We start from the raw sequence: 24,379 nt of genomic DNA, 5'->3' as shown, positions 1-24,379 counted from the left end.
TACGTTTCACTTACATCTCTGTTCATATTTTATCATGAAAAAATCAAATTCGTATCTTCCATAATTGTCTTTATTTGAAAAGTTTAGCTTGGCTGTTTGAAATTTTAAAATGAACTAATTAGTTCGAAATTCCGTAATTGTTGAGAGTAAAAGTTTACATGAGTATTTGAGAGATTATTTGGAAATCCATAGTGACCATCAGTAAAATGTATAAATTTTATTTTCATATATTAGAAGAATATAATACTTTATTAATTATAATGTTATACATATAGTTTATGTAATTTAACTAGTACACATTTATATTTATCTGAATTGAAAATTGTTACGGGTTGAAAAGTTAAAATAAATTTACAAATTTATTTCTACTGAAAACAAAAATATATTTGCAACTAAAATAGAAAAAAGAATGTATAAGGACAAGACCTCTATAGAAGAGAATGGTGAAATAGTTGTGTATTTTATAAATATAAAGGATATTTTAATAGTAAACTTTTTAATGGAAGATAATGCAATTTTAAAATGTATACTAACCTAGCTTGGGAAATTCTCTGATTACTTTGGGGATTGGTGTGTTTGGAAGCATCCTTTCCCAGTAAACTTCTGGAGGTAAGGCAGCCTGAGCAGCCATCAGTATCACCTTTTCATACAAATATCCATAGCTCAAGTTAAATATATAAAAACATAATAGAAATGAGAAGAAATGTAAAACTAAAGTTAAATCTCACAATGAGAGAAAAAAACAATGCAAGGCACTGAAACTCCATAGCAGAAGCAAAGTGGTTAATGCTGAGAAACTGATACGAAGAAACATATAAATCTCAAGAGTTATTTATAGACAGGAAGATAGAAACTGGTATGTACATTCATTATTTAGAGTATTCGTATTTTGCCCTTTCAAAAAGTAGTTTGAATTTTATGAGTGGATTATATCCATATAAAATCAAAATTATCATTATGCTAATTTTATTATAATACCAGTTGATCGTGTCATTTGATATAATTGTTAATTTAGTTTATTGAGCTTAATTTTAAATCGCTATATTATTATAAAAGTTTTAGTTATTTGAAGTAGAATATAGTAAAGTACAAAAAAGTTAATGCCAACTCATTATTTTAATTCTTTTAAAATAATGATTTTCCAAATTCGTATGTAACATTGGTAAATAAAACTTGTTTCTAGTTACATACGGATTGTAACAATTATATACAAATCTTATGTTTCAAAAATGTTTCCATGCATCAAAATTACATATGAATTTTATATACGGATTTTTTGTAGGTAAATATCTGTATGTTATATTCATATATAACTTCTTTTTAAAGATTTGTATGTAATATTCGCATTACATACGGATTACAATCCGTATGTAAATATTTGTATGTGAATGCAATATTTCTTGTATGCTCAAAAAATTGTATCATTTTTTATATCATTAATAGATGCATCGTTGTAAAACATTATATGCTATATCAAAACTATTTGTAAGAGTAGTTGATGAATCAATATTTTCTCGACTTCGCTTAGTTTATTGTATTAAATTTAATTAGGGAATTGTGCTTAAATGTCCATTATTTTCTCAGTTTTGTTAATTATGCTTAATTTGACCAATAATTCTTATTTTAATTAATTTGAATTAATGAAGTTAATTATTTCCATTATTAATTGCAAGGGAATTTTTGGAAGTATATTTTAGGACTTCAAATTGCTTTTGTCCACATCAGCATTTAGTTTTATTTTTTTTGTAATATTTTTTTGGACCAATTTGTATTTTTGGGCAGACCTTTGCACATTAGGCCTACTTTTAGTCATTTTTTTGAAGAGGACCAACTTGTGGGCTAACTTACTAACCTAGGTTTTAGTGCCAAAAGGGGATACCCCAACATTACACTTCATTTTGCACATTTACGTTTTGGCTTCTTAGAGAGCTCCATTTTAGGTTTTCATTTTTCTCTCTTTTGCTTATTTTTCATCTTGTTATGAACTCGTTTTGAGATTAATTAAATTCTTTTATGCACTTTAGTTTGTTCTCCACTCTCGTTTCTATTTTATTTTTGTATTGATGTTCCAGTTTCATTCCCAATTAAGATTTCCCATTTGAATTGTGGTTTTTGTTCCGTTTGTTGTGGTTAATTTGTGTTTTCCAGCACTGTTTCAACCCATTTGCATTTTCTGTTTTCGTTTTAGTTCTAGGGTTTTTTTTTTGTTTTCTGCATTGGTCTTATTCTAATGTTTCCAAATTCGCTTTGTTGTTTAGAGGTTGTTGTAATTGAAACTTAATCTGTTTGGGTTAGTCATTAGTGTCATTGCATTGTTTCCATGAGATATCAATGTTGTTAATGTATCTGCCTTGCTTGATGATGGAAGACGCCGTGAGGAGCTGAGCGATTGGCGCGACGCGAAAGCCAGTAAAGCTCCTCCAAGCTTCTCCGTCGAGAGATACGCAGCAAAATTGAGAAGAACACTCCAGATCGAAAGCGAAATCGAAGAGAATAGGTTGAAAACCCTAATCGGACAACGAGAAACCCTAAAATGGAGAGGAGACTCAAAATAAACCGATTAAATGATGAGAATCTGAGTTTAATAGGTGGAAAAGGTAGTATGATCGGTGGAAAGTATTTCAATCGGTAGAAATTTGAAACAATCGGTGAAAGATGGTGGAAAACCTAGAAATGGAGAGTGTAGATCTGTGAGGAGAAATGGATTTTACTGGTGAGAATGGTCACCGATGGTGGATCTGTGTATGGCAGACGGTTGGAGACAAAGAAGAACCGAGAGAGAAACGAAGCTCTCGAGGGATGGCTGGGAATGAAATTGAGAAATGAAATGTTTGGTGCGTCTGAAGTGTGAGAATGAAATATGATTTGGTGAGGCACGGGACGCTAGCACGCGAAGTGGAAGACGTGGCTTCTGACCAGTGACTGACGCGTGCTTGGAGAGAAAATATGGAAGCAATGGTAACACTGATGAAAGAGGAGCACGAGAAATGAAAAATGGAAAACAAAGGTAGTGTGCCTTGGAAGGTGGCTAGAGGGAGTCTTTGGACTCTCTAGTGTTGTGACTTTTAAAGAGAGAATAGTTTCTGAATTTAGAAAATTTTATTCTCATTAATCTCAAAAGTGGGAAATACAATTAGGAGTTGGGTATTTATAGTAACCCATGCTCCTTGCATGCTACACTGCAGATACAATAAAATGTAAAATTAAGAAAAAGAGGACTACATCAGGGAGGATTCCATCATACCCTCCCTCTTAAGAAAAGATTTGTCCTCAAATCTGGCAATCGCCTTATAAAGAAGCTCCGCAGAGTCTTGGAAACATGGCCATCTTGAAGTGACCTTATTCTTTGAGATCCACTTTTCTTCCTCCTGGATCAAACACAAATCTGCAATATGCATCAAATATGTCTTCAATTAATATCAATCCAAAGAAGAAATTTTGTATAAACACAAAAGAATAAGAACTTCTAATATTTTGATATGTAATCTTTGAAAATGCAAGAAATCCAAATTCATTATTGTCTTGAGTTACTTGTTTTCTTGAAGAGAACAATAACTCAAGTTTTGAATTGCCATATTTTGAAAATGTTTTCATTGAATATGGAATGGCAATTGGTTTGAAAGAGAACTTAATGTTTGAAGACTTAACAATGATTGAAAAAGAAGTAAAGAATTGGAAACCTTCCCTTTTAGGTTCCATGATAATGGTAAGAGTAGGTATTGCCCTTAATAACAATTGCTTCTTCTCTCTATTTTCTCGTTGTTGCAATTCTCTCTTCTCTTCTTCTCTCATCTCTCTTTCTCTTCTTCTCTCTTCTTTTATCTCTTCCTCTTTTCTTCTCTCTTCTTCTCTTCTTTTCTCTTCTTCTCTCTCTTTCTTTTTATCCTTGATCTCTTTAAGTTTGGCTCCAAATTCTAATTCTCTCCTAAGAAACCCATTAAACTCTCAAGAAACATTTTTCCATTTTCAATGCAATCTCTAATTAGTTCTAGGTTTCTTTTAATGCTTGAAGGCACAAACTTTCTTCTCATGCAAGCTTTTAATTCACTCCAATCCCTAATGGTGGACTTTCTACCTTTCCTAACTTGGTATTGACTTTCATCCCACCACTCACTTGCATATCCTTCTAACTTAGACTCTCTCTAAAAACCAAGGATCAATTTTATCAATTTCTTTTTCCCAAGCTAGATATGTTAATGTACTTATGTCTTTACCAAGGAATGGAAGATTCCTAGCTTGTTTAAACTTTTCATCAACATTATCTAAACTAGACAACCTATATGAACTAGAAGACCTAGAAGAAAACCTATATGAACTATAACAAGACATCTTTGCTTTTTAAAAGTTTTCTTATTATAAAGGACTAAAAGCTTCCACTTTAGACAAATCCCAGATAAGAGAGGTGAGTCATGAAGACTGCTTAAATACCAAGTCTTACCTTAGCCAGAATTGTCTTAAGCTACTAACTAATTCTCCTTTAAAATAAAATCACCTTTAAAATCAAAGTCACAACAAACAAAGAATCAAAGACAATATGGGGACTCTAATAACCCCTAAAACGTGAGACAAACACAGCGGACTCTAATGTGTCAAAAGTCACACCTACACGTGAATCAGAAAATCAATATCAAAAGCAGTCAAATTCTACTCCTATCCACCTATCTAGCTATGCTAAAAGTAAAATAAAGAAAGGTTGCCAAGAATGAAAAGAGCACTAAGGATTCTTCCAAACTTGGACTTTATAAGAGGCCTTTTACAAACAGAGCTAAAACTACTAGTGATAGTGGACTACACAAGCCCATCAAATACAAAGAAAATAAAACAAAATAAAACTATGTTATGCTACTGTCCAATGCTGCTAAGGTCCTCTGTTGCTATGGGCCGATCCACTTCATTATGGACAACTTTATTGCTTCTGGAATCAATTCTCTTCGTATAATCACGATGCTGCTACAGACCTGGTTCCATTCTTCTGCATGAACGGTTCACGTGCTCAACTTCGTTGCTTCACTCTCTTGATCAGATCAAGAAGTCCAGTCCTGTCTTAGACTTGTACACTTGATGCAGCTAAAGAAATTTCTCTTTGCTCTCAAAGTACAAACTGCAATCAAATATTCACACTCAATTCAGCAGATCACAACATTCAACAAAGTGCAAGTCATAACACGATCAATTTAATCAATCAACTTCCCTATTCAGATGGTTGCTTCTGGCCTACTCCACTAAACTAATCCCAACTTCTATTATTACACCCTGCAATGCTCAGTTCTAATTTAAAATCTGACAATCCAATGCAATACAGAAATAATATGCCAATTTGCCAATCCAGAAACAAAATGGAACATGCAATGATAAACTGGTTGGTCAGCTTTCAAATCAGGGATGGCTGTTAAAATAATGAAATCAATTTTAATCCAAACAGCAGATGTCGAGTCTAACTATTCCAAACAAATCAGTTCATGCACGGATAACACAACTAATTAGGTGGCATGCAACAATATTCAACTAATCCAAGAAGTCATAATCACATTCAAAACAGTACAATCTCAATGATTTCGAAATCAGTTTATAATCTAAATGAATGCAATGTCAGTTTAAAATGTGATCACTCAATTTCCTATTGCTGCACAATGAACAAACAGCCAGTTAGTTGTAATAAAATCTCTCTCAAATTGCCAAGCAAGTTAGGCTAAAATTAGCCTTACAAAACTCCCATCACTCAGGTTTCTCTTTAGAAAAATAAATCACACTAAGGAAAGGTTTGGAAGGGATATTCTCCTTTGTCAGTACAAGGCTAGATAGTCTTTCAGACCACCACCACCTAAGATGCTACCAAGCACACAACCTTTCTCAAATTCCAAAAATCCAGAGTATAATCAGTTTCAAGCAATGAATGGCTAGGTAAAGATCACAGGACAGGACAAGGCAATGGAATGATAACACAGATCAGACTCTACTCAGAGCTCTAAACCAGATTTCAAAAGCAAAGAAAAGCTTCAATTATAATCAGCAGATCAGAATGGACATGTGATGGACAAAACCAGAGTTATCAATCAAGACAAGCAATAAACAAAGCTTTCAAGAAAGGAGGCACTCAAACAGAACCTAGGAATAGCTCTAGAACAGATTTAAAAAGCAAGAAATAGGATACAAGTCACATAGACACTAACTTCAAGTTCAATTCAAACTGTGAAAATGTCTGAAAGAGATTTTAATTACTGATGCATCAGATTTAAAGTAGAATGGCACTGGTTCGATCAACTTTTTAAATTGAACTCTAGGATTGATTTTGCATTGTAATAATTTTTTTTTATATTTCTCAATTAAACCAAGCTTTTGTTGCCAAACTAAACACAGTTACAGATGCATCATTCATATCAAACAGTTTAGAAACTGACAAGTAACTTGTATCAGAATTAAGTGTTGAATTTGGTGGTTAGATTGGTCAATTTGCAGAAACTGATTAAAACACACAATTGGATAGCACGAGTAGTTTGGTTTATGATTTTAAACTTGTAGATGCTATCAGCTGCGGTTAGATATCAATATTTCCAAAATTCACTGGTCAAGTTCCTTTTAGTCATCTATTTTAACAACTCCACCAACCAAATTCAAGCACACAGAAACAAAAGGATTTTGAGCACTCAAAATGAGTTCAACTCAAAGATTTAAAACTGGAGAATGACACTGAGAAATCAAATTGAGATGTTCAGCAATGAAACTAATGCTGAATCAGATTTAAAACCCTTAAAATTTGACTACACAAAGAAGTGCATCTCAGTTAAATGCAGATTGAACATCAGCGAGTGTTCCATTTGATGCATCACACCAATTACAAATACAATTTAAGTGTTGATTCAGTGTGCATCTAGTACTAACTCATTTGCTTCATTCATTCACAGAACCAAAAGTGCAATTAGAAGCAACTAACAGCAAAAATCACAATTCTGCACTGGATTTCAAAATCTGCAATGGTTATCACAACATTAAAGCTCCTGAAGACTTGGTGATAGCTCTTTTAGTGTGCAGTAGTGCTCATTCATTCAGATATCACAGACGCAACATTAACACGGTTTTAAACCAAATTTTGAAAACAAAACAAACAATTACACATGACAAACAAAACAGGATTAAGATTCAAAAATTAAAATGATTCAAAACAAGAATTAGACCGATTTAAAATGAAGATAACACTAAAAAAAATGACTCAAAGCACAGCACACGCAAACTTGGAGACCTAACACAGAATTCAGATTCAATGATGAACAAACAGATTGAATCTCACTCAGACCTTCAATCAAATAGTTCTAAAGCAACAACAAGCATAATACTCAAGACAATGCAGGAAAATCATGAACAACTCAATAAAATAAAAAATAACACGACTCAAAGACGTGAATCAAAATAACAGATCAACATATCAACGCGAATCAACACAAGACATTTTCGAAACAAGATCAAACCGAGACAGAGGAAACCAAAAGCAGAGATCGAAATACTTATCTTTGTCGTGTGGACGCAACCTTGCTCTGACTACCACTTGATGGAAGACGCCTTAAGGAGCTGAGCGATTGGCGCGACGCGAAAGCCAGTAAAGCTCCTCCAAGCTTCTCCGTCGAGAGATACGCAGTGGAATTGAGAAGAACACTCCAGATCGAAAGCAAAATCGAAGAGAATAGGTTGAAAACCCTAATCAGACAACGAGAAACCCTAAAATGGAGAGGAGACCCAAAATAAACCGATTAAATGATGAGAATTTGAGTTTAATCGGTGGAAAATGTAGTATGATCGGTGGAAAGTATTTCAATCGGTAGAAATTTGAAACAATCGGGGAAAGATGGTGGAAAACCTAGAAATGGAGATTCTAGGGTTTAGGAATTCAAGGCAGGAAGTGGAGAGTGTAGATCTGTGAGGAGAAATGGATTTTACCGGTGAGAATGGTCACCGATGGTGGATCTGTGTATGGCAGACGGTTGGAGACAAAGACGAATCGAGAGAGAAACGGAACTCTCGAGGGATGGCTGGAAATGAAATTGAGAAATGAAATGTTTGGTGCGTCTGAAGCGTGAGAATGAAATATGATGTGGTGAGGCACGGGACGCTGGCACGAGAAGTGGAAGACGTGGCTTTTGACCAGTGACTGACGCGTGCTTGGAGAGAAAATATGGAAGCAATGGTAACACTGATGAAAGAGGAGCACGAGAAATGAAAAATGGAAAACGAAGGTAGTGTGCCTTGGAAGGTGGCTAGAGGAAATCTTTGGACTCTCTAGCCTTGTGACTTTCAAAGAGAGAATAGTTTTTGAATTTAGAAAATTCTATTCTAATTAATCTCAAAAGTGGGAAATACAATTAGGAGTTGGGTATTTATAGTAACCCATGCTCATTGCAAGCTACACTGCAGATACAATAAAATGTAAAATTAAGAAAAAGAGGACTACATCAGGGTGGATTCCATCACTTGAATTAACATTGTTTTGAATAAAACATATTTTAAGCTTTAGTGTTATCGTGAGATAGATATTTATGTTCATAAGATGCTAGGTGTGAGTCATTATTGTTTAGGCGTTTAAGTGTTGTTTATAAAACATTGTTTGTTGCCGATATCATTTATTAGATTATTCATTTAAGAGAGACGCTTTCTTTTCATTGACGTGGTTCATAATCTTTGTTCATCAGACAATTTATTCTAGAAATTATAAGCTTGATTTCGTTTATCAAAGATGTAACAAAGTATTTTTCTCTTAAATGGTATTTCTTTAAAGCAACTTTCCATACAGAGCGATATTTCATTTAATATTTTTTGTTAAACTTTAAAAGTTGGGTTGCTTAGACGATCTATTCTCTAGATGATATTGTCTTAACAATCTCCCCCTTTTTATGTTTAAAATTATCAGAGGATATGTTATTTGTAGTGTGAAAGCATTAGACAATTATCATACTATTAATATATGACTTACATAAGTCATAAATCATTTGTGCACATGTGTATCATAGAAAAACATGAATCTCTTATGGAAGACATGTGTATCAGAGCATGAACAAATACTTATGTGTATTAGAGCATGCATAACATTTATGTGTATCAGAGCATAAACAAGTATAAATGTCCATACCTGTACTAGAGCAAAAAGTATTCATACTTGTATTAGAGCACAAATATCATATCTAAGTCATATTTTTATCAAAGCAAACGATTAGACAAAAACAAACTTTTTATATTTCAATAGCTAAAATTTTTTCATCATACAAGCATTTTCAACATATGAGATGCAATAACCTATAATTACATTTCTCCCCCTAAATGTAATATCCTATTGATGTTTAGTATTATTCTCCCCATATTTGATAAACATCGAAAAGGGTATCGAGAAAGAGCATCATGGCACGAATGAAGAAAGATAGGTAATGGAGAGAGGTGGATAGGGGAAAAAGAAGGCTTAAAAAGAAAAGTGGTGGGAAGAATTTGATGTGGTTGTGGTGGTGGTAAGGGTTGGGTTGGGTTTCCTTCATCAGGTTCTTCAAATAAGAAGCGTGTAAGAACTTCTTGATGCTTCTCCACAGAGACAACTTCTAGCCACATTGACGGTTTTTGGTTGTCTTTCCTCTGCTACAAAAAAGGAATAATGTAATCTAGGGACGATGTTATTGGCACTAAAGGACTTTCCTTGAACAAGAGTGTGTGTGTGTGTGTGTGAGAGAGAGAGAGAAAGAAAGAGAGAGAGAGATAGGGGGAAACATAAGACTTGAGAGATTTTGAGAAATCTATAAGTTTTTGGAAAAATATTTGAAAGAGTTAAAGCACTGTCTTTGGTTTTATAGAGTAAAAAGAGCAGTTACTATTTAGGAGTAATGATGTTTTTTGGGAAAAGATGATGAAGGAGTCATAATTGCCATCAAATTGCAATTAATGTATTTTGTACGATTAAATAAGGTGACAAAGATTTGAAATCTTCTTTAACCTAGACGATCCTCAAAAGGATCATCTAGTTGTGCTCAGTACTAAACACAATTATGCATCAAAATATGAGATGTCTTCAGATGATGCGTCTTAGACCATAAAATAGATTATGACATCTCTGGACAATATGGCTTATGATGTTTCTCACTAGATGCAATGTGTGAGCACTAGACATACTAAAGTATAACATTCACTCAACATGTTTTATGCCCAAAAGATTTTTCCAATATTCAACTTTGTCTTTAACTAAAGGTTTTATGAAAATATCAGCAAGCAATTTCAATACAAAGTGATATTTCGTTTAATGTTTTTAATTAAACTTCAAAACCTGAGTTGCTTAAGCAGTCTGTTCTCTAGAATATCTTGTCTTAACACAAGCAAATTATGGAAGAAAAGGTCAATTTTCTTTGATCTCCCATATTGGACAGAGCTTGATGTCAGACATTTTTGAGATGTTATACGTGTAAAGAAAAATATATATGATAGTCATATTGGAACACTCATAAATGCAATATGTAGTAAAGTTATCGACATTGAGAAGTTGGATCAGTGATGGATGTACCCATTGATACATGAAGATATTAAAAGGCTATGTAAAGAACCAATATCGTCTTGAAGCATCAATAGTTGAAAGATATATTGTTGAGGAAGATATCAAGTTCTGTACAAATTACTTATCAAATGTTGAAGCTATAGGGGTACCTAGGTCTTGTTACCATAGAAGAGGTGTCGATAAGGGTACTTAAAGTGTAAAAGTTGTGGCTCTGAATAGAGTTAAAGTTCTAGAAGAATACACACACACACATGTGTGTTATTAATTGTAGATTTGATGTTTGTGATAGTAGTTAGGTTAATTGAATTTTTGGAAAGGAATGGTTAAGCTTGGTTGTAGGTCATTTTTGTCTAAAAATGAGGTCTTAGGTAGTGAAATTGCGAGAGAAGTATGGTAAACTGGTTTAAGGCATTTGAGGTCTATTATAAATTGGTTTATGGGTTGTTCAAGTTCTCGAAATGGAAGTAATAGGTTAAAAGTATATGTTGGTAGATAAGTATGTTCAGTTTGGTCTAGAACTAGTTTAAAGGGGGTTGAACTAGTGAAAACATGAGTTAAGGGTTCTGTGCTCAAATTGTCAGTTTGGGGAGTCTTGGTAAGTCATATGGGACTTGTTGGAGTCCTTAAGTTGGTTGAAATCGTACCATATATGGTGAAATTCAATTTAAGTATCTTGAGTGAGGATTAGTAGATTTTAGAGTGTGATCTTGTAAGTAATCACTTTGAAATGAGTTTATGATGGTTTAGATACAATTGTTTAAGTATAATTGATTGTATAATTCGATCTAGGAGTATTAGAAGTTGGGAAAGATTTATGGAATAGGTCAAGTTTGGGTAATGGTCTAAATTCTGCAGTTTTTGTGCTACATAAATATGTAGACACTTGAGCGAGTGGAGTCGCTCAGGGAGAGGCTAAGGGTCTGAACTGTTGTCTCTATAGTCGCACAACGAACTGGGTAGCTAAGCAAGTGGTCATGGGGTCTGGACCATTGTCTCTATATTCGCACAGCGAGCCGGGTCGCTGATCGAGTAGTCATGGGGTTTGGACCGTTGTCTCTGTATTCGCACAGTGATAACTATCAATATTTTCATCTTTTTCTGTGTTTAGAAGTCGTTTTTAGTTCATTTTAGTTTCTTATTCTGTAGAATTAGGTTAGTTTTAGGTTTTTCTTTAAATCTTTAGTTTTGCAAAATTGTAGTTAAAAATAGATTTTTAGGAGTATATTTTTAGTTTTTTTTAATTAGTAGGAAAATAATATTTTTTTTAGAAAACCTTTAATAAAAATCTCCCTTTTTAATTGTTGGATTTTTTTTTTTTAATTTGGTTTTGATTTTGTTTGCAGATCTGAAAGAAATTGGGCTTCTGGAGCACTTGAAGAATTGGCTGATTGGGCTTAAACCTGACAGAATGAGCCGGTGCACTTAAATTGGATTTAATTGGGGGGCACTACTGCCTTGATTCAGGAGTGACGCGTTTTGGAAGCTGAGTTTGGTTCAAATTAAGTGGAACGGCGTCGTCTGGTGCGTTACTGTTGCCAATAATGTTAGGCTGCTACTAAAATTGAGCCACTACATTTGGAATTACTTGGAGGCAATTGGCTGGAATTAGGCTGCTCTATTTGGGCTTGCTCCTTTAAGTGAAACGGTGAGTTTTGGCAGCAGCTGCAGGGGTCTCCTATCTTCATTCTCATTTGCAAAACACTTTCATTTTGAAGAGAAGAAAAGAATCCTCGAGCTAGGGCTAAGGGGCAACGAGAGATGAAGAGAGGAGCGATCATGTCCGGTGAAGAGGTTGACCGAAGGAGCTGACTGGAAAAGAAGAGGAGCTGACCGGCTAAGAAGAAGCTGACCGGGGCTCACTGCCATGTGAAGGACGAAGATCAGAAGCTTAGTGAGCACGTTGCCCTCTTTCAAATTTTTTCCTTTTCTTTTCTCTTTCTTTCTCAACCCTATAAAAAGGGTGTTTCTGCCATGTAAATACACACTTACACAGACTCTTGAACAAACACTTTCCATTTTTCTAATTTTAGATTAGGGTTTTGTGTTTCGTGCTTTTGGAGCTCACATCACGGTGGTGACAGCCCGCGGTGGCTCCGATTACACATTTGTTCGGTATATTTTTGTAATTTTCGTTCTTCGTTAATAATACATATGGTTCTCTGCGTTTTTGTTCTTTGTGATTATGCTGTGTTTCGTGCTTCGGTGTTTCTTGTGTTGTTATCATTAAAAAATGAATTGGATTTTGATTCTCTGCATCTCTACAATTCCTTTTGGAATTAAATGACTCCATAGTGAGCATTCTTAATCGAGATGTCTTCTCGAGTCAGAGTTGAGTCCATTAAATAAAGATTCATCGTTTCTATTTTTTTTCGTTTCTAGTATGTGTGTTTGTGTGCTGGTATTGAACTGTGTATGATAATTTTGAAGGAAAACATCCAAAATTTTACATCTGTCTGGATGTAATAGGACCCTGGATTGGGCCTAAATTTTCAAGAGGTCTTCTTGAGAGATGTTAAGCTTCGCCATTATCAGACTAAGTCCAATTTTAGTGTTGTGTTTTCAGTTTTTGTGAAACTGTGTATTGGTTGAGTAATTGAGTGAGAATTTCCACTTTTAAGTTCTGAAATATGAACTAAAAAAGACCCCATAGAGGGCTTAACTTTCTCGGAATGTCTTTCTGAAGAGTGATTGAGACTCTTTCATTCAATCTAGTGTGCATTTTCCTCTGTTCATTGCTTGTGCCTGTTATCTTTGGTTTAGTCCTTTATTTTTAATATTTCTGTTGATTTGATGTTGAATAGTCTTAGGTCTGATTGTGATTTTTACTTTACCTTCCATTCGGTTCTGTTTTGTGATGATCTAGTCCTTGCATTTACATTTATATTTCTAGAATAGGCATATAAATAGGAAATTTACTTGTTCATTGGTTTCATAGGTTGGTATCTAGGTTTATTTTAGTTTCAGATTCATTAGTTTAGGATTATCTTAGTTGCATTTAAATTTTCATATTATTTTTTGTTACTGTTTCTATCTTAGGTAGTTTAGATTTCTATATAGTTTTACTTTCCTTTTATTTCATATTATTTCTTATTCAAAAATAGATTTTAGTTTTATTTTTTTCCTTTTTAGTTAGATTTCTTTGTCCCCACCTGTTTAGTAAATAAATAAATACAAAACTTAGCCATACACCCTACTCTTAATTTTGTCGAGTCTGCGGATTGATCCCCTGGTTGCCCTATACTACATTAGTGGGGACTAGGGTTTGTTGACTTTTTGTGCGACCAAAAAGCCTTTCAACACACAGTGAACTGGGTCACTGAACGAGAGACTAAGGGCTTTGGACGACTGTCTGTTTATTTGCACAGCAAGTTAGGTCACTGAGTTAGGGATTAGGGGGTTTGGACCATTGTTTGTTTATTCGCACAGCGAGCTGGGTCGCTTAGCGAGAGGTTGATGGTCTGGACCACTGTTTCTGTATTCACACAACGAGTGGGGTCACTCAGTGAGAGGACTCTTTGGTCTGGACCATTCTTTGTTATATCACATGCTGCTTAGCACATTTGAGTTTAGTATATACATTAATACGAGACGTTTTCACTAGTGCAAAAAAGTTGTTTAACGTCACCCAATAGACGTCGGTTTGTTGATAATCCGACGTATATGAGTGGACAGTGGGATTATTGTAAATAGTTTGGTAACATAGACGTCGGTTTCTAGACAACGCGACATCTATGATATTGTAGACGTCCCAACTGCTGCAAACAGACCTCTAGTGGCCTGAGGTAGGTCAGAAGACAGTCTCGTAACGTCAGTGTTCACGGGGGACCGACGTCTATAGGGCTGCAATTAATGCTTTCACCAGGCGCTTAGACGTCGCTTAGTCAACAGGCGACGTCTACGGCCTGAATATGGAAGGCGGGAAGATAAAAAATCTTCAATTTAGACGTCGGGGATTTGTGCACGCGACGTCTAAGTGCCTGTAGTTAATTAGATTCACTAAATTCGAGGGCCATACACGTTGGCTAGAAGGGGCACCGACGTCTATGTGCCTGTAAGTAATGATGTGCATCATTATAGACGTCGGCGCCCCATCACAACTATTGTCAACATCCCTGATAGAAAATCAAATGTCAATCGTTTCAGCTTCCTAGACGTCGGTTCCCATTGTGACCGACGTCTAGTGGGATTCAAAAGGTCAGTTGAAAAGTTAACTTGGATGTCGAATTAGTACCAGAACTTACGTCTATAGTCATATAGACGTCGGCTATCTGGAGAAACCGACGCCCAGTTTCATTTTAAAAAGACCGCAAACTCTTCGCGACATTCAGTTTCTGATATCTTCCTCTTCCTCTTCTCCTTTTTCTCTTGCGGCACTCTTCTTTTTCTCCCTTTCGGCACGTCTTCTTTTTGTTGCGGCATTCTATTGTTGTTTCTGATATCTTTATCGTCTTCCTCCTCTCTTTTTCTCTCTTGTGACATTGCATCCCAGGTGCGTGGTTGTTTTTTTATGCTTACTGTTTGTTTAGTCTTTCATCGATTATCTTCTGGTTCAACTGGTTAAAATTTGCTTTCTATGTGTTGTGTTTTAGTGCAGTTTCGTTCCTTTCTTGGGATAACGTAGTAACACATTTTCCCTTTGCTAGCTGCCTCCCGGAAATAGCAGTGTCTTTTGAATTTCTTTTGATCATTTCAACCCAAAAACGACTCTAGGTCGTTGTTTAGTTTTCGTTTCACCGTAATTTTTTTCTCTTACGGATAAAAATGAAATTAAACAACCACCTAGGTTCGGTTTTGGGTTGAAGGGACCATAAGAAATTCAAAAGACGCAAGCTTTTTTTTTTTTGGGAAACTAGCAAAAGGAGATTGTGCTACTAGGCTATCCAAAGACGGGAACAAAACTGCACTAAAACACAACCACTGTATTAGACGTCGGTTAATGCAAAAACTGACGTCTATAGGGACTTTAGATGTCGGTCTTTGTCATGTTCGACGTCTATATGTGCTCTTCGACGTCGGTTAATGCGTTATCCGACGTCTAATTAGTGCCTTTAGACGTCCATTCAAACTAGTGTCGACGTTTATTGACGTTGTTCGTGGACACTAGCTGACATCATTATAAATCTATGTGGTTAGGATGTCGGATGTCCCATTGACATCACCGATTTAGACGTCGGTTTAAAATTAGACGTTAAAAGCTCAAAATAACCAACATTAAACAATGTTTTTGCGTGTTTGCAAAATAAATTAAAAGTAAAGTTAACCATTTTATACTTTAGTTACAAAAAATGGGACTTAATTTACTTGTTTATTTATTTATTTTTATTTTTATTTTTATTTTTTACATTCGAACATGCAATTTTTTCTTATAGTTACACTGTCAAGGAGTGTGACAGTACAATTATATTGTATGTACCCTTAATTTAACTTTCTCATCCATACAATGTTTATCTTTCTTTTACTTTTTCTTTAATCCACATAAAGTATTGAAGTTGTATGATTGCCTTGGCATTAGAGCCGGTCCACGTCATGAGTAAAAGTAGTTGTCGTGTAACACAAGTTCTTTTATAGTTTCTTTTTTCCTTCACAAAATCATTTTTACACTTTAGAAAATCATTTATTTTAAACATATACTACGATATGATTGATAAATAACTCTTAGGACAACTGCTTTTCGAAGCTGTCCGCAACCTTAAGTTGTCGTTTTATGATTTTTTTTTTCGAATTATGTGGAAACAGTTTGGTAGTTTCCAATCATCAGGGTAAAAGACGATATGAAATAGATGGAAACAATAATTGAAAGCAAATATCTTATCAAACAACTATTATCATTCATTTATTTAATTTTATTATAAAAATATTAATAATTAACTTCTAAACTAAAATATTTTTTCTCATAAAGTTATAAAATATAAAATATGAATTTAAGTACTGTTGTTAATAAGATAATTAGTGAACCCAAAAAATTTTATTTTAAAACATAAATAGAATTTTTAAAATAGATCCTATGACTAAATATTATCTATTTATGACATGCGTGTAAAGTACAATGGATAATGGATTATGATGACTAAATATTATCTAGCATGAATTGTATCCATATGTCTACGTTTAGTGCATAATTTATAATAATGGTCAATAATATATATATATATATATATATATATATATATATTATACCGATCGGAATTAATAGTTATTCATGGACAATTATCAAGTATTAATGGGTGAGATTGCCTTACACTTCACAAATATATGGTATTAGTGGTTAATTATTTGGTTTGATTACCTAAAAATATATCGCGTTAACGGTTAATCAACATGCTTGTCTGCTACAAGCTCTATAAATATACAATGGATGTTCAGTTAAAGACATCATCTTTTATCCTAATAAAATATAGACCTCTCTATGAAACATATCTGACTTGAACGAGTGTCTTCTACAGGTTAACATCCCATAAGAGTGGATTGCGTTCTTGAAGAGGATGGGAAGATCGAAGCATGAAGTAGAGCCAGGAAGGACGACCGACCATCTGACAAATTCAACCGAAACATTTTGGCGCGCACCGCGAGGCCGAGCGCCATTATGTATTATACTGGTTAGAGTTAATGGCCATTCATGGACAATTATCATGTATTAATGGGTGAGATTGCCTTACTCTTTACAAATATACAATATTAATGGTTAATTATTGGGTTTGATTGCCTAAAAATATATTGCGTTAATGGTTAATCAACGTGTTTGGCTGTCACAAGCCCTATAAATATACGATCGATGTTCAGGTAAAGACATCATCTTCTATCCTAATAAAATATAGACCTCCTTATGAAACATATCTGACTTGAGTCTCAAAGTGTCTTCTGTAGGTCAACATCCCATCAGAGTGGATTGCGTATTTGAAGAGGATGGGAAGATCGAAGAGTGAAGTAGAGCAAGGAAGGACGACCGACCATCGGACAAATTCAACCAAAACATTTTGGTGCCAACGTGGGGCCGAGCGACATCCCCATGAAACCACGAAGAACTACACGCACCCACGGTCTTGACGTTGCTACTTCAGATTAATACCAGGTTTTGCAACAAGAGAAAAAAAATTTATAATAATTTCTAAATGCATGTCTTTTGTTTTGAGAACTTTCAGGAAGGTTCAATCATATATGTTGTCAGGTTCCAATACTTTTTATTATAATTTATAAATTATAATTTTTATTTTGTTTAACTCATCTTTTTGTGAATAAAAATATCCTCCAAAGGAAGGTTCAATTTAACTTTCAACCTAATCTGGTTCCACTTTTTATTATAATTTATAAATTATAATATGTTGAAGCATTTATTTTATTTTGTTTAACTCATATTTTTGTGAGTAAAAATATCCTCCACAGGAAGGTTCAGTTTACTGTTCAACCTTATCAGGTTCTAATGTCATCTCATTGTAAAAATAAAATGTGAAATATTTTATTTAACACATATTTTTATGAGTAAAAATATCCTGCACAACGTTCAACCTTATCAAGATCTAATGTTATCTCATTATAAAAATAAATATTTTTTTTTAACTCATATTTTTATGAGTAAAATTATCATGTGCAGAAAGGTTCAGAAAAGCGTTCAACCTTATGAGGTTCTAATGTTATTTTATTATAAAAATAAATATTTTATTTAACTCATATTTTTAGGAGTAAAAATATCCTGTGCAGGTTCAGATCAACGTTCAACCTTATCAAGTTCTAATGTTATCTCATTATAAAAATAAATATTTTATTTAACTCATATTTTTATGAGTAAAAATATCTTGTGCAGAAGGTTCAGACCAACTTTCAACCTTATGAGGTTCTAATGTTATCTCATTATAAAAATAAATATTTTATTTAACTCATATATTTATAAATAAAAATATCATGTGCAGGAAGATTCATATCCACGTTCAATCTTATTAGGTTCTAATGTCATCTCATTATAAAAATAAAATATTGAATATTTTATTTAACGCATATTTTTGTGAGTAAAAATATCCTACAAAGAAAGGTTCAGTCCTACGTTCAACCTTTTCAAGTTCTAGTGTCATTTCATTGTAAAATAAAATTTTGAATATTTTATTCAACTCATAATTTTGTGAGTAAAACTATCCTGCACAGGAAAAGGTTCAAACCAACGTTCAACCTTATCAAGTTCTAATGTCATGTCATTATAAAAATAGATTATAAAATATTTTGCTTTAACACATGTTTTTTGGGAGAAAAGGTTTTGCACAAGAATATTCAATCATCTACAACTTGTTGTTCAAGGAAGTTAAAAAAATAACTCCTACCTTAAGTCGCTCCGGGCGAAGTAAGAAAAATAGCTTCAGAAATTCCAGCTACACATAGGAAGTTAAGAAAATGACTCGTGCCTCAAGCCGTTCTAGGGGAAATCAGAAAAATGGCTTCAAAAATTCCCGCTCAACGTAGGAAGTCGGAAAAATAATTCCTGCCTCAAGCCGGTCAGGGGGAAGTCAGAAAAATGGCTTCAGAAATCCCCGTTCAACGCAGGAAGTCAGAAAAATGACTTGTGCCTCAAGCCGCTCGGGGGGAAATAAGAAAAATGGCTTCAGAAATCCCCGCTCAACGGAGGAAGTCAGAAAACTAACACCTGCCTCAAGCCGCTTAGGGGAAAGTCAGAAAAAATGGCTTTAGAAATCCCCGCTCAATGTAGGAAGTCAGAAGATTGACTCGTGCCTCAAACGCTCGGGGGGGAGTCAGAAAAATGGCTTCAGAAATCCTCACTCAACGTAGGAAGTCAGAAAAATGACTCCTACCTCAAGCCAATCGGGGGGAAGTCAGAAAAATGGCTTCAGAAATCCTCGCTCAACGCAGCAAGTCAGAAAAATGACTCTTGCCTCAAGCCGCTCGAGGGAAGTCAGAAAAATGGCTTTAGAAATCCCCGCTCAATGCAGGAACTCAGAAAAATGACTCATGCCTAAGTCGCTCGGGGGAAGTAAGAAAAATAGCTTTAGATATCCCCGCTCAATGCAGGAACTCAGAAAAATGAATCTTGCCTCAAGCCGCTCGGGGGAAGTAAGAAAAATAGCTTCAGAAATCCCCGCTCAACGCAGAAAGTTCGAAGAAGAACTCCTATCAGTCGACTACTCAACAGGTTCAGTCCCTTCTTACTCAGATCACCTACGTTCGGCTTTGTTAGGTTCTGATGCCATTTTATTTATAATAATATTGAAGTGTTTACTTTATTTTATTTAAAGACATACTTTTTGGGGTGAAAATATCTTCCACAGGAAAAAGCTCCAAAGAGAACTCCTAGCATTTTCTGCCCAGTCTAGGGAACAATTCCAAAGAGAACTCCTAGAATCTATATTCCATATTAATATTCCATATTAATATAAGAAAAACACAAAAATTAAAATATATATATTTATTTTTATTTGTAATATTTATTTTAATTTTTTAATGGTTAATATTAACTTAACGAATGCAAACTTAAATAAACATAAATATTAAAAATAAATATTGTTAATATTTGTTAAACCTATGTTAAATTTTCTTTTTTAATATTTGTTAGTTTTTTTAATTAGCATTCTCTATTAATGGACTTTAACTTAAATAAAAATAAAAATATTAAACATAAATAACATTAAACGGGATAATAATTTAGGATGAAAATACAAAACTTAGAACCTGAATCCTCAACATAGAAAACCTACATAAAACTTAGAACCTGAATCTCCAACATAGAAAAGCTTATGAAAACACTTAGGTTCTTAGGTAATAGGAAAACATCAAGGTTAAAACACCCAAATGTAGGATTAAACGTTATTGTGCCTAAAACATCTAAGAGAGTTGGAGTTAAATGCTTGATGCTTATCATACTTGAAAAAGGTATTGAGCTTAGCTCTAAAAAACAAAACAGGTCAAAATGATGTCTTTTGACAAAAACAAACTAAAAGCCTTAAAAATTAAAAGATAAAAGAAAGCTTAAAACAAGTTTAATGTTATCTGTCTAAGTAGATTGGAAGAGTTCTTAGTGCTCTTTCCAACTCTTGGCAGCTTTTATTGCTTTCTTTAATTTTAGTGTATTTGTTTGTGTTTCAGGTTTAGGTGTGACTTTGTCACATTAGAGTTTGCAGTGTTTGTCTCAAGTTTTAGGGGTCTTATTAGAGTCCGTAATTGTCTTTGTGTGTTCTTTGGTTTTAAAAGTGATTTTGTTTGTCTTTTCTATAGAGGTCTTGTCCTTATACATTCTTTTTCTATTTTAGTTGCAAATATTCTTTTTTTTTTCAGTAAAAATAAATTTGTAAATTTATTTTAACTTTTCAACCCGTAACAATTTTCAATTCAGATAAATATAAATGTTTACTAGTTAAATTATATAAACTATATGTATAACATTATAATTAAAAAATATATATTTTATTTTGATTTTAAAAACACTTGATTATTTTTTTTTTTCAATATATGAAAATAAAATTTATACATTTTACATATGGTCACTATGGATTTCCAAATAATCTCTCAAATAGTCATGTAAACTTTTACTCTCGACATTTAAAGAGTTTGGAAACTAATTAGTTCAATTTAAAATTTCAAATAGCCAAGCTCAACTTTTTAAATAAAAACAATTATGGAAGACATGAATTTGATTTTGTCTAAATTACTCATGATAAAATCTGAAAAAGTGATTTAAGTGAAAAAGAAAAATAAAATGTAGAGAAATTAAAGAATATAATTTCACCACTATTAATTACTTCATATATATGTTTCTTTTAATATTAAACATCACGTTTTCTTTTTTGGTATGAAAGATTTCAAAGAGATTAAAGTACAAAAAGAGATTTCTGGTTCACCAGAACAATTTCCGTTATGGTCCTCGCCCTCTAACAAATACGAATTGCAAGATGATGATAAAAAGATTTCACCAGAACAACGTGCATATCCCTATTTTGTATGGTCCTGGCCCTCCAGCAAATTCGAATTGTAAGATGATGATAAAAAGATTTCAACAGAACAACGTGCATATCCCTATTTTGTATGGTCCTGACCCTCCAGTAAATTTGAATTGCAAGATGGTGATAAAAAGATTTCACCAAAACAACGTGCATATCCTTATTTTGTATGGTCCTGGCCCTCCAGCAAATTCGAATTGAAAGATAATGATAAAAAGATTTCACCAGAACAACGTGCATATCCCATTTTGTATGGTCCTGGCCCTCGAGCAAATTCGAATTGCAAGATGATGATAAAATGATTTCACCAGAACAACGTCCATATCCCTATTTTGTATGGTCCTGGCCCTCCAACAAATTCGAATTGCAAGATGGTGGCAAAGAAATTCCATCACGATATGATGGCAAAGAAATTCCATCACGAGATAAGACACCTTATGACCCTAAATCAAAGGAAAATGTTGTTCTTCGAGAGGTAGTTCCAGTTGCTAATCATCATCATCATGATCACTCTAGATCAATTGATAAATCAATTGTATTTTTCTTCGAAAAGGATTGAAGCGGGTAGAAAAATTTGATATTTTCTTTCCTAAAATTAAATATTTAGCCCCGTTGTTACCTCGCGAAATTACAGAACACATACCATTCCCATCAGAAAAGATAAATGAAATATTAGAAATTTTTTCTGTGAAGCCAGAGTCATTGAATGCTAAGAATGTGGAGAAATCTCTGGAGATGTGTGAAGCACCTACAATGAATGGTGAAGAAAAACACTGTGCAACCTCAGTAGAATCATGGTAGACTTTGTCATTTCTAAACTTGGCAAGAACGTCCATGTTACTTCTACAGAGGTAGAAATTGAAAGCAAGTCCCAAGAGTTCATAGTTAAAGATGGAGTGAAGATTTTAGGAGAAGAAGAGACAATTGCATGTCATCCAATGAATTACCCATATGTTGTGTTTTACTGCCATAAGATATCAAATAGCACTGCACGTTTTATGCCATTGGAGGGAGAAGATGGAACTAGGGTTAAAGCCATAGCAGTGTGCCACAAAGACACATCAGAATGGAATCCAGACCATATGGCAATGCAAGTTCTCAAAGTCAAGCCTGGGACCAGTCCTGTGTCATTTCTTTCCTGACGGTCATCTTCTTTGGTATGCTAAATAGGGTTAACTAAACTATCATGCCATGAATACTATCCTTAAATTAAATAAGGCATTTCTGCATTGTGTGATCATGTACTCTTTCATCCTACAGTATCTTTCTCTTTGTTCGGAATTATATAAGATATCATGAATAAAAAAATGATTATGATGTGATGTATATGGCTTCTGTTAGTTTTATCTTGCCTATTTGAATTTTGAAACTTCCTTCACAAAATTAGATAGTAATCCAGATATGTGAGCGGAAAACAAAAGACATTAAAAGCATCCACTATGCTAAAACTTAATTGAGTGTGTCTTAAATTGCTTTATTGGATATACGATACCACTTTAATTCCAATGATTGAATTTTAAGCAACTCTTAACATATAATCATAATTTTATATTCCCTTTATTTACACTTAATTTAATAAAAAATTAAAATACTAGTTTAATTATTTTAGTTCCTTTGTATAACACTGAATAGTTTAAGGATGTGGAATTAACTTAGTATTTTGTATCATGAAACAATTCTTAATACAACCATAACACATTCAATTTAAAGAAAACAAAACCGAAAAAAAAGAAGAGAAATAACACTGTATAAGAAAAAACAAAAAAGAAAACACTTCAGCATATGCAACTTCCAAATTATTCATAAGAAACTTCTTTATTCATAAAAAATACTAGACTCAATAAACTTTCCAATGACTACTAATTTGTAATTTTTGGACATATGAATAGGTGGAGTTAATTCCTTCCTAATCAAGTTTAAGCCGATTTGACCATTGTAATCGATTACAAGGACCCTGTAAACTATTACACGAAAAAAAATCTGGTTTTGTACAAAAACTTGTACTGTAGGAACCAGTTGTGGGCACATAAGTAGCGAAAGACATTTTACTTAATTTTTCATATTTCTTGAATGGATGAGAGTTCTTTTTAATCATTAAGTGTGAGTATATCCTGAAAATTGGGTTGTGGGCAGTACTTGGTGGAGGAAAGACCCAATATTGGTGTCATGACCAAGTTAATTTGCTGACTATTTTAATGATAACTTTTCCCACCGACCTCTAAATGATGTCATTCTTTTTTTATTAGAAACTAGAATCAATAAGCTTTTCAATGACTACTAATTTGTAATTTTGGACATCTGAGTAGGTGCATTTAATTCCTTAAAGTTAAGGCTTTATATATTCCTGCCAACTCTGACCTTTGGTGGTTGTTTTACTCGTAACTTTCTCCACCGAACTCCAAATGCGTTGATTTTTATTTTGTTGGAATCTAGACTCAAAGAGCTTTCAAATGAATATCAACCCATAATTTTTAGACCACTATACTAATGCAGTTAATTTTCCAAAAAAAACATTTTTCTAAGCTTCCTAAATACGTTTACTTTGAAGTTATTGTTTCATGTTTCTTATTTTAGATGAGTGAGTGAGTTTAATGGTCATAAGTGGTGTTTAGTATACCAATAAACACATAGGCAATTGAATTGTTGAAAAGAAAGGTGTTTTAGGTGCTTTTCTATAAATACTTAAAAAATAAAAATCTTAAAAAAAAATTCAAACAAAATTATAACCTAAAATTAAAAAAAAAAAAACTTAGAATTCAGTTTCCTAAAAACCAAATTCTAATATATAATTATAAAAAAAATAAAATATATAATTCAGAATTCGGTTTCCCAATTCTAACTTAAGATTAAAATATATATATATATATATATATATATATATATATATATATATATATATATATATATATATATATATATATATATATATATATAT

At 33.4% G+C, this 24,379-nt stretch overlaps 2 protein-coding genes across 2 annotated transcripts in view; one reads left to right on the top strand and one right to left on the bottom strand.

The window, feature by feature from the left end:
- The window catches only part of LOC106761559 (BURP domain protein RD22-like), a 1,909-nt gene extending 1,142 nt beyond the window's left edge, over positions 1–767 (bottom strand). The window contains exons 1-2 of the mRNA XM_014645118.2: positions 729–767; positions 535–640 (exon numbers count right to left, since the gene is read on the bottom strand). Coding sequence (XP_014500604.1) covers positions 535–640; positions 729–767 — 145 coding nt within the window. The remainder of the gene's footprint in view (positions 1–534; positions 641–728) is intronic.
- Positions 768–22,238: 21,471 nt separating this feature from the next.
- Positions 22,239–22,723, top strand: LOC106761824 (BURP domain protein RD22-like). Its single transcript, XM_014645392.2, has one exon. It carries the CDS (start codon positions 22,239–22,241, stop codon positions 22,584–22,586), a length of 348 nt encoding a protein of 115 aa, XP_014500878.1. The 3' UTR covers positions 22,587–22,723.
- Positions 22,724–24,379: the final 1,656 nt, after the last annotated feature.

Source organism: Vigna radiata, chromosome 5 (assembly GCF_000741045.1).
Source record: "Vigna radiata var. radiata cultivar VC1973A chromosome 5, Vradiata_ver6, whole genome shotgun sequence".
NCBI lineage: Eukaryota > Viridiplantae > Streptophyta > Magnoliopsida > Fabales > Fabaceae > Vigna > Vigna radiata.
Note: the sequence above shows the minus strand (reverse complement) of the source record. Positions and strands in the feature narration are given on the sequence as shown.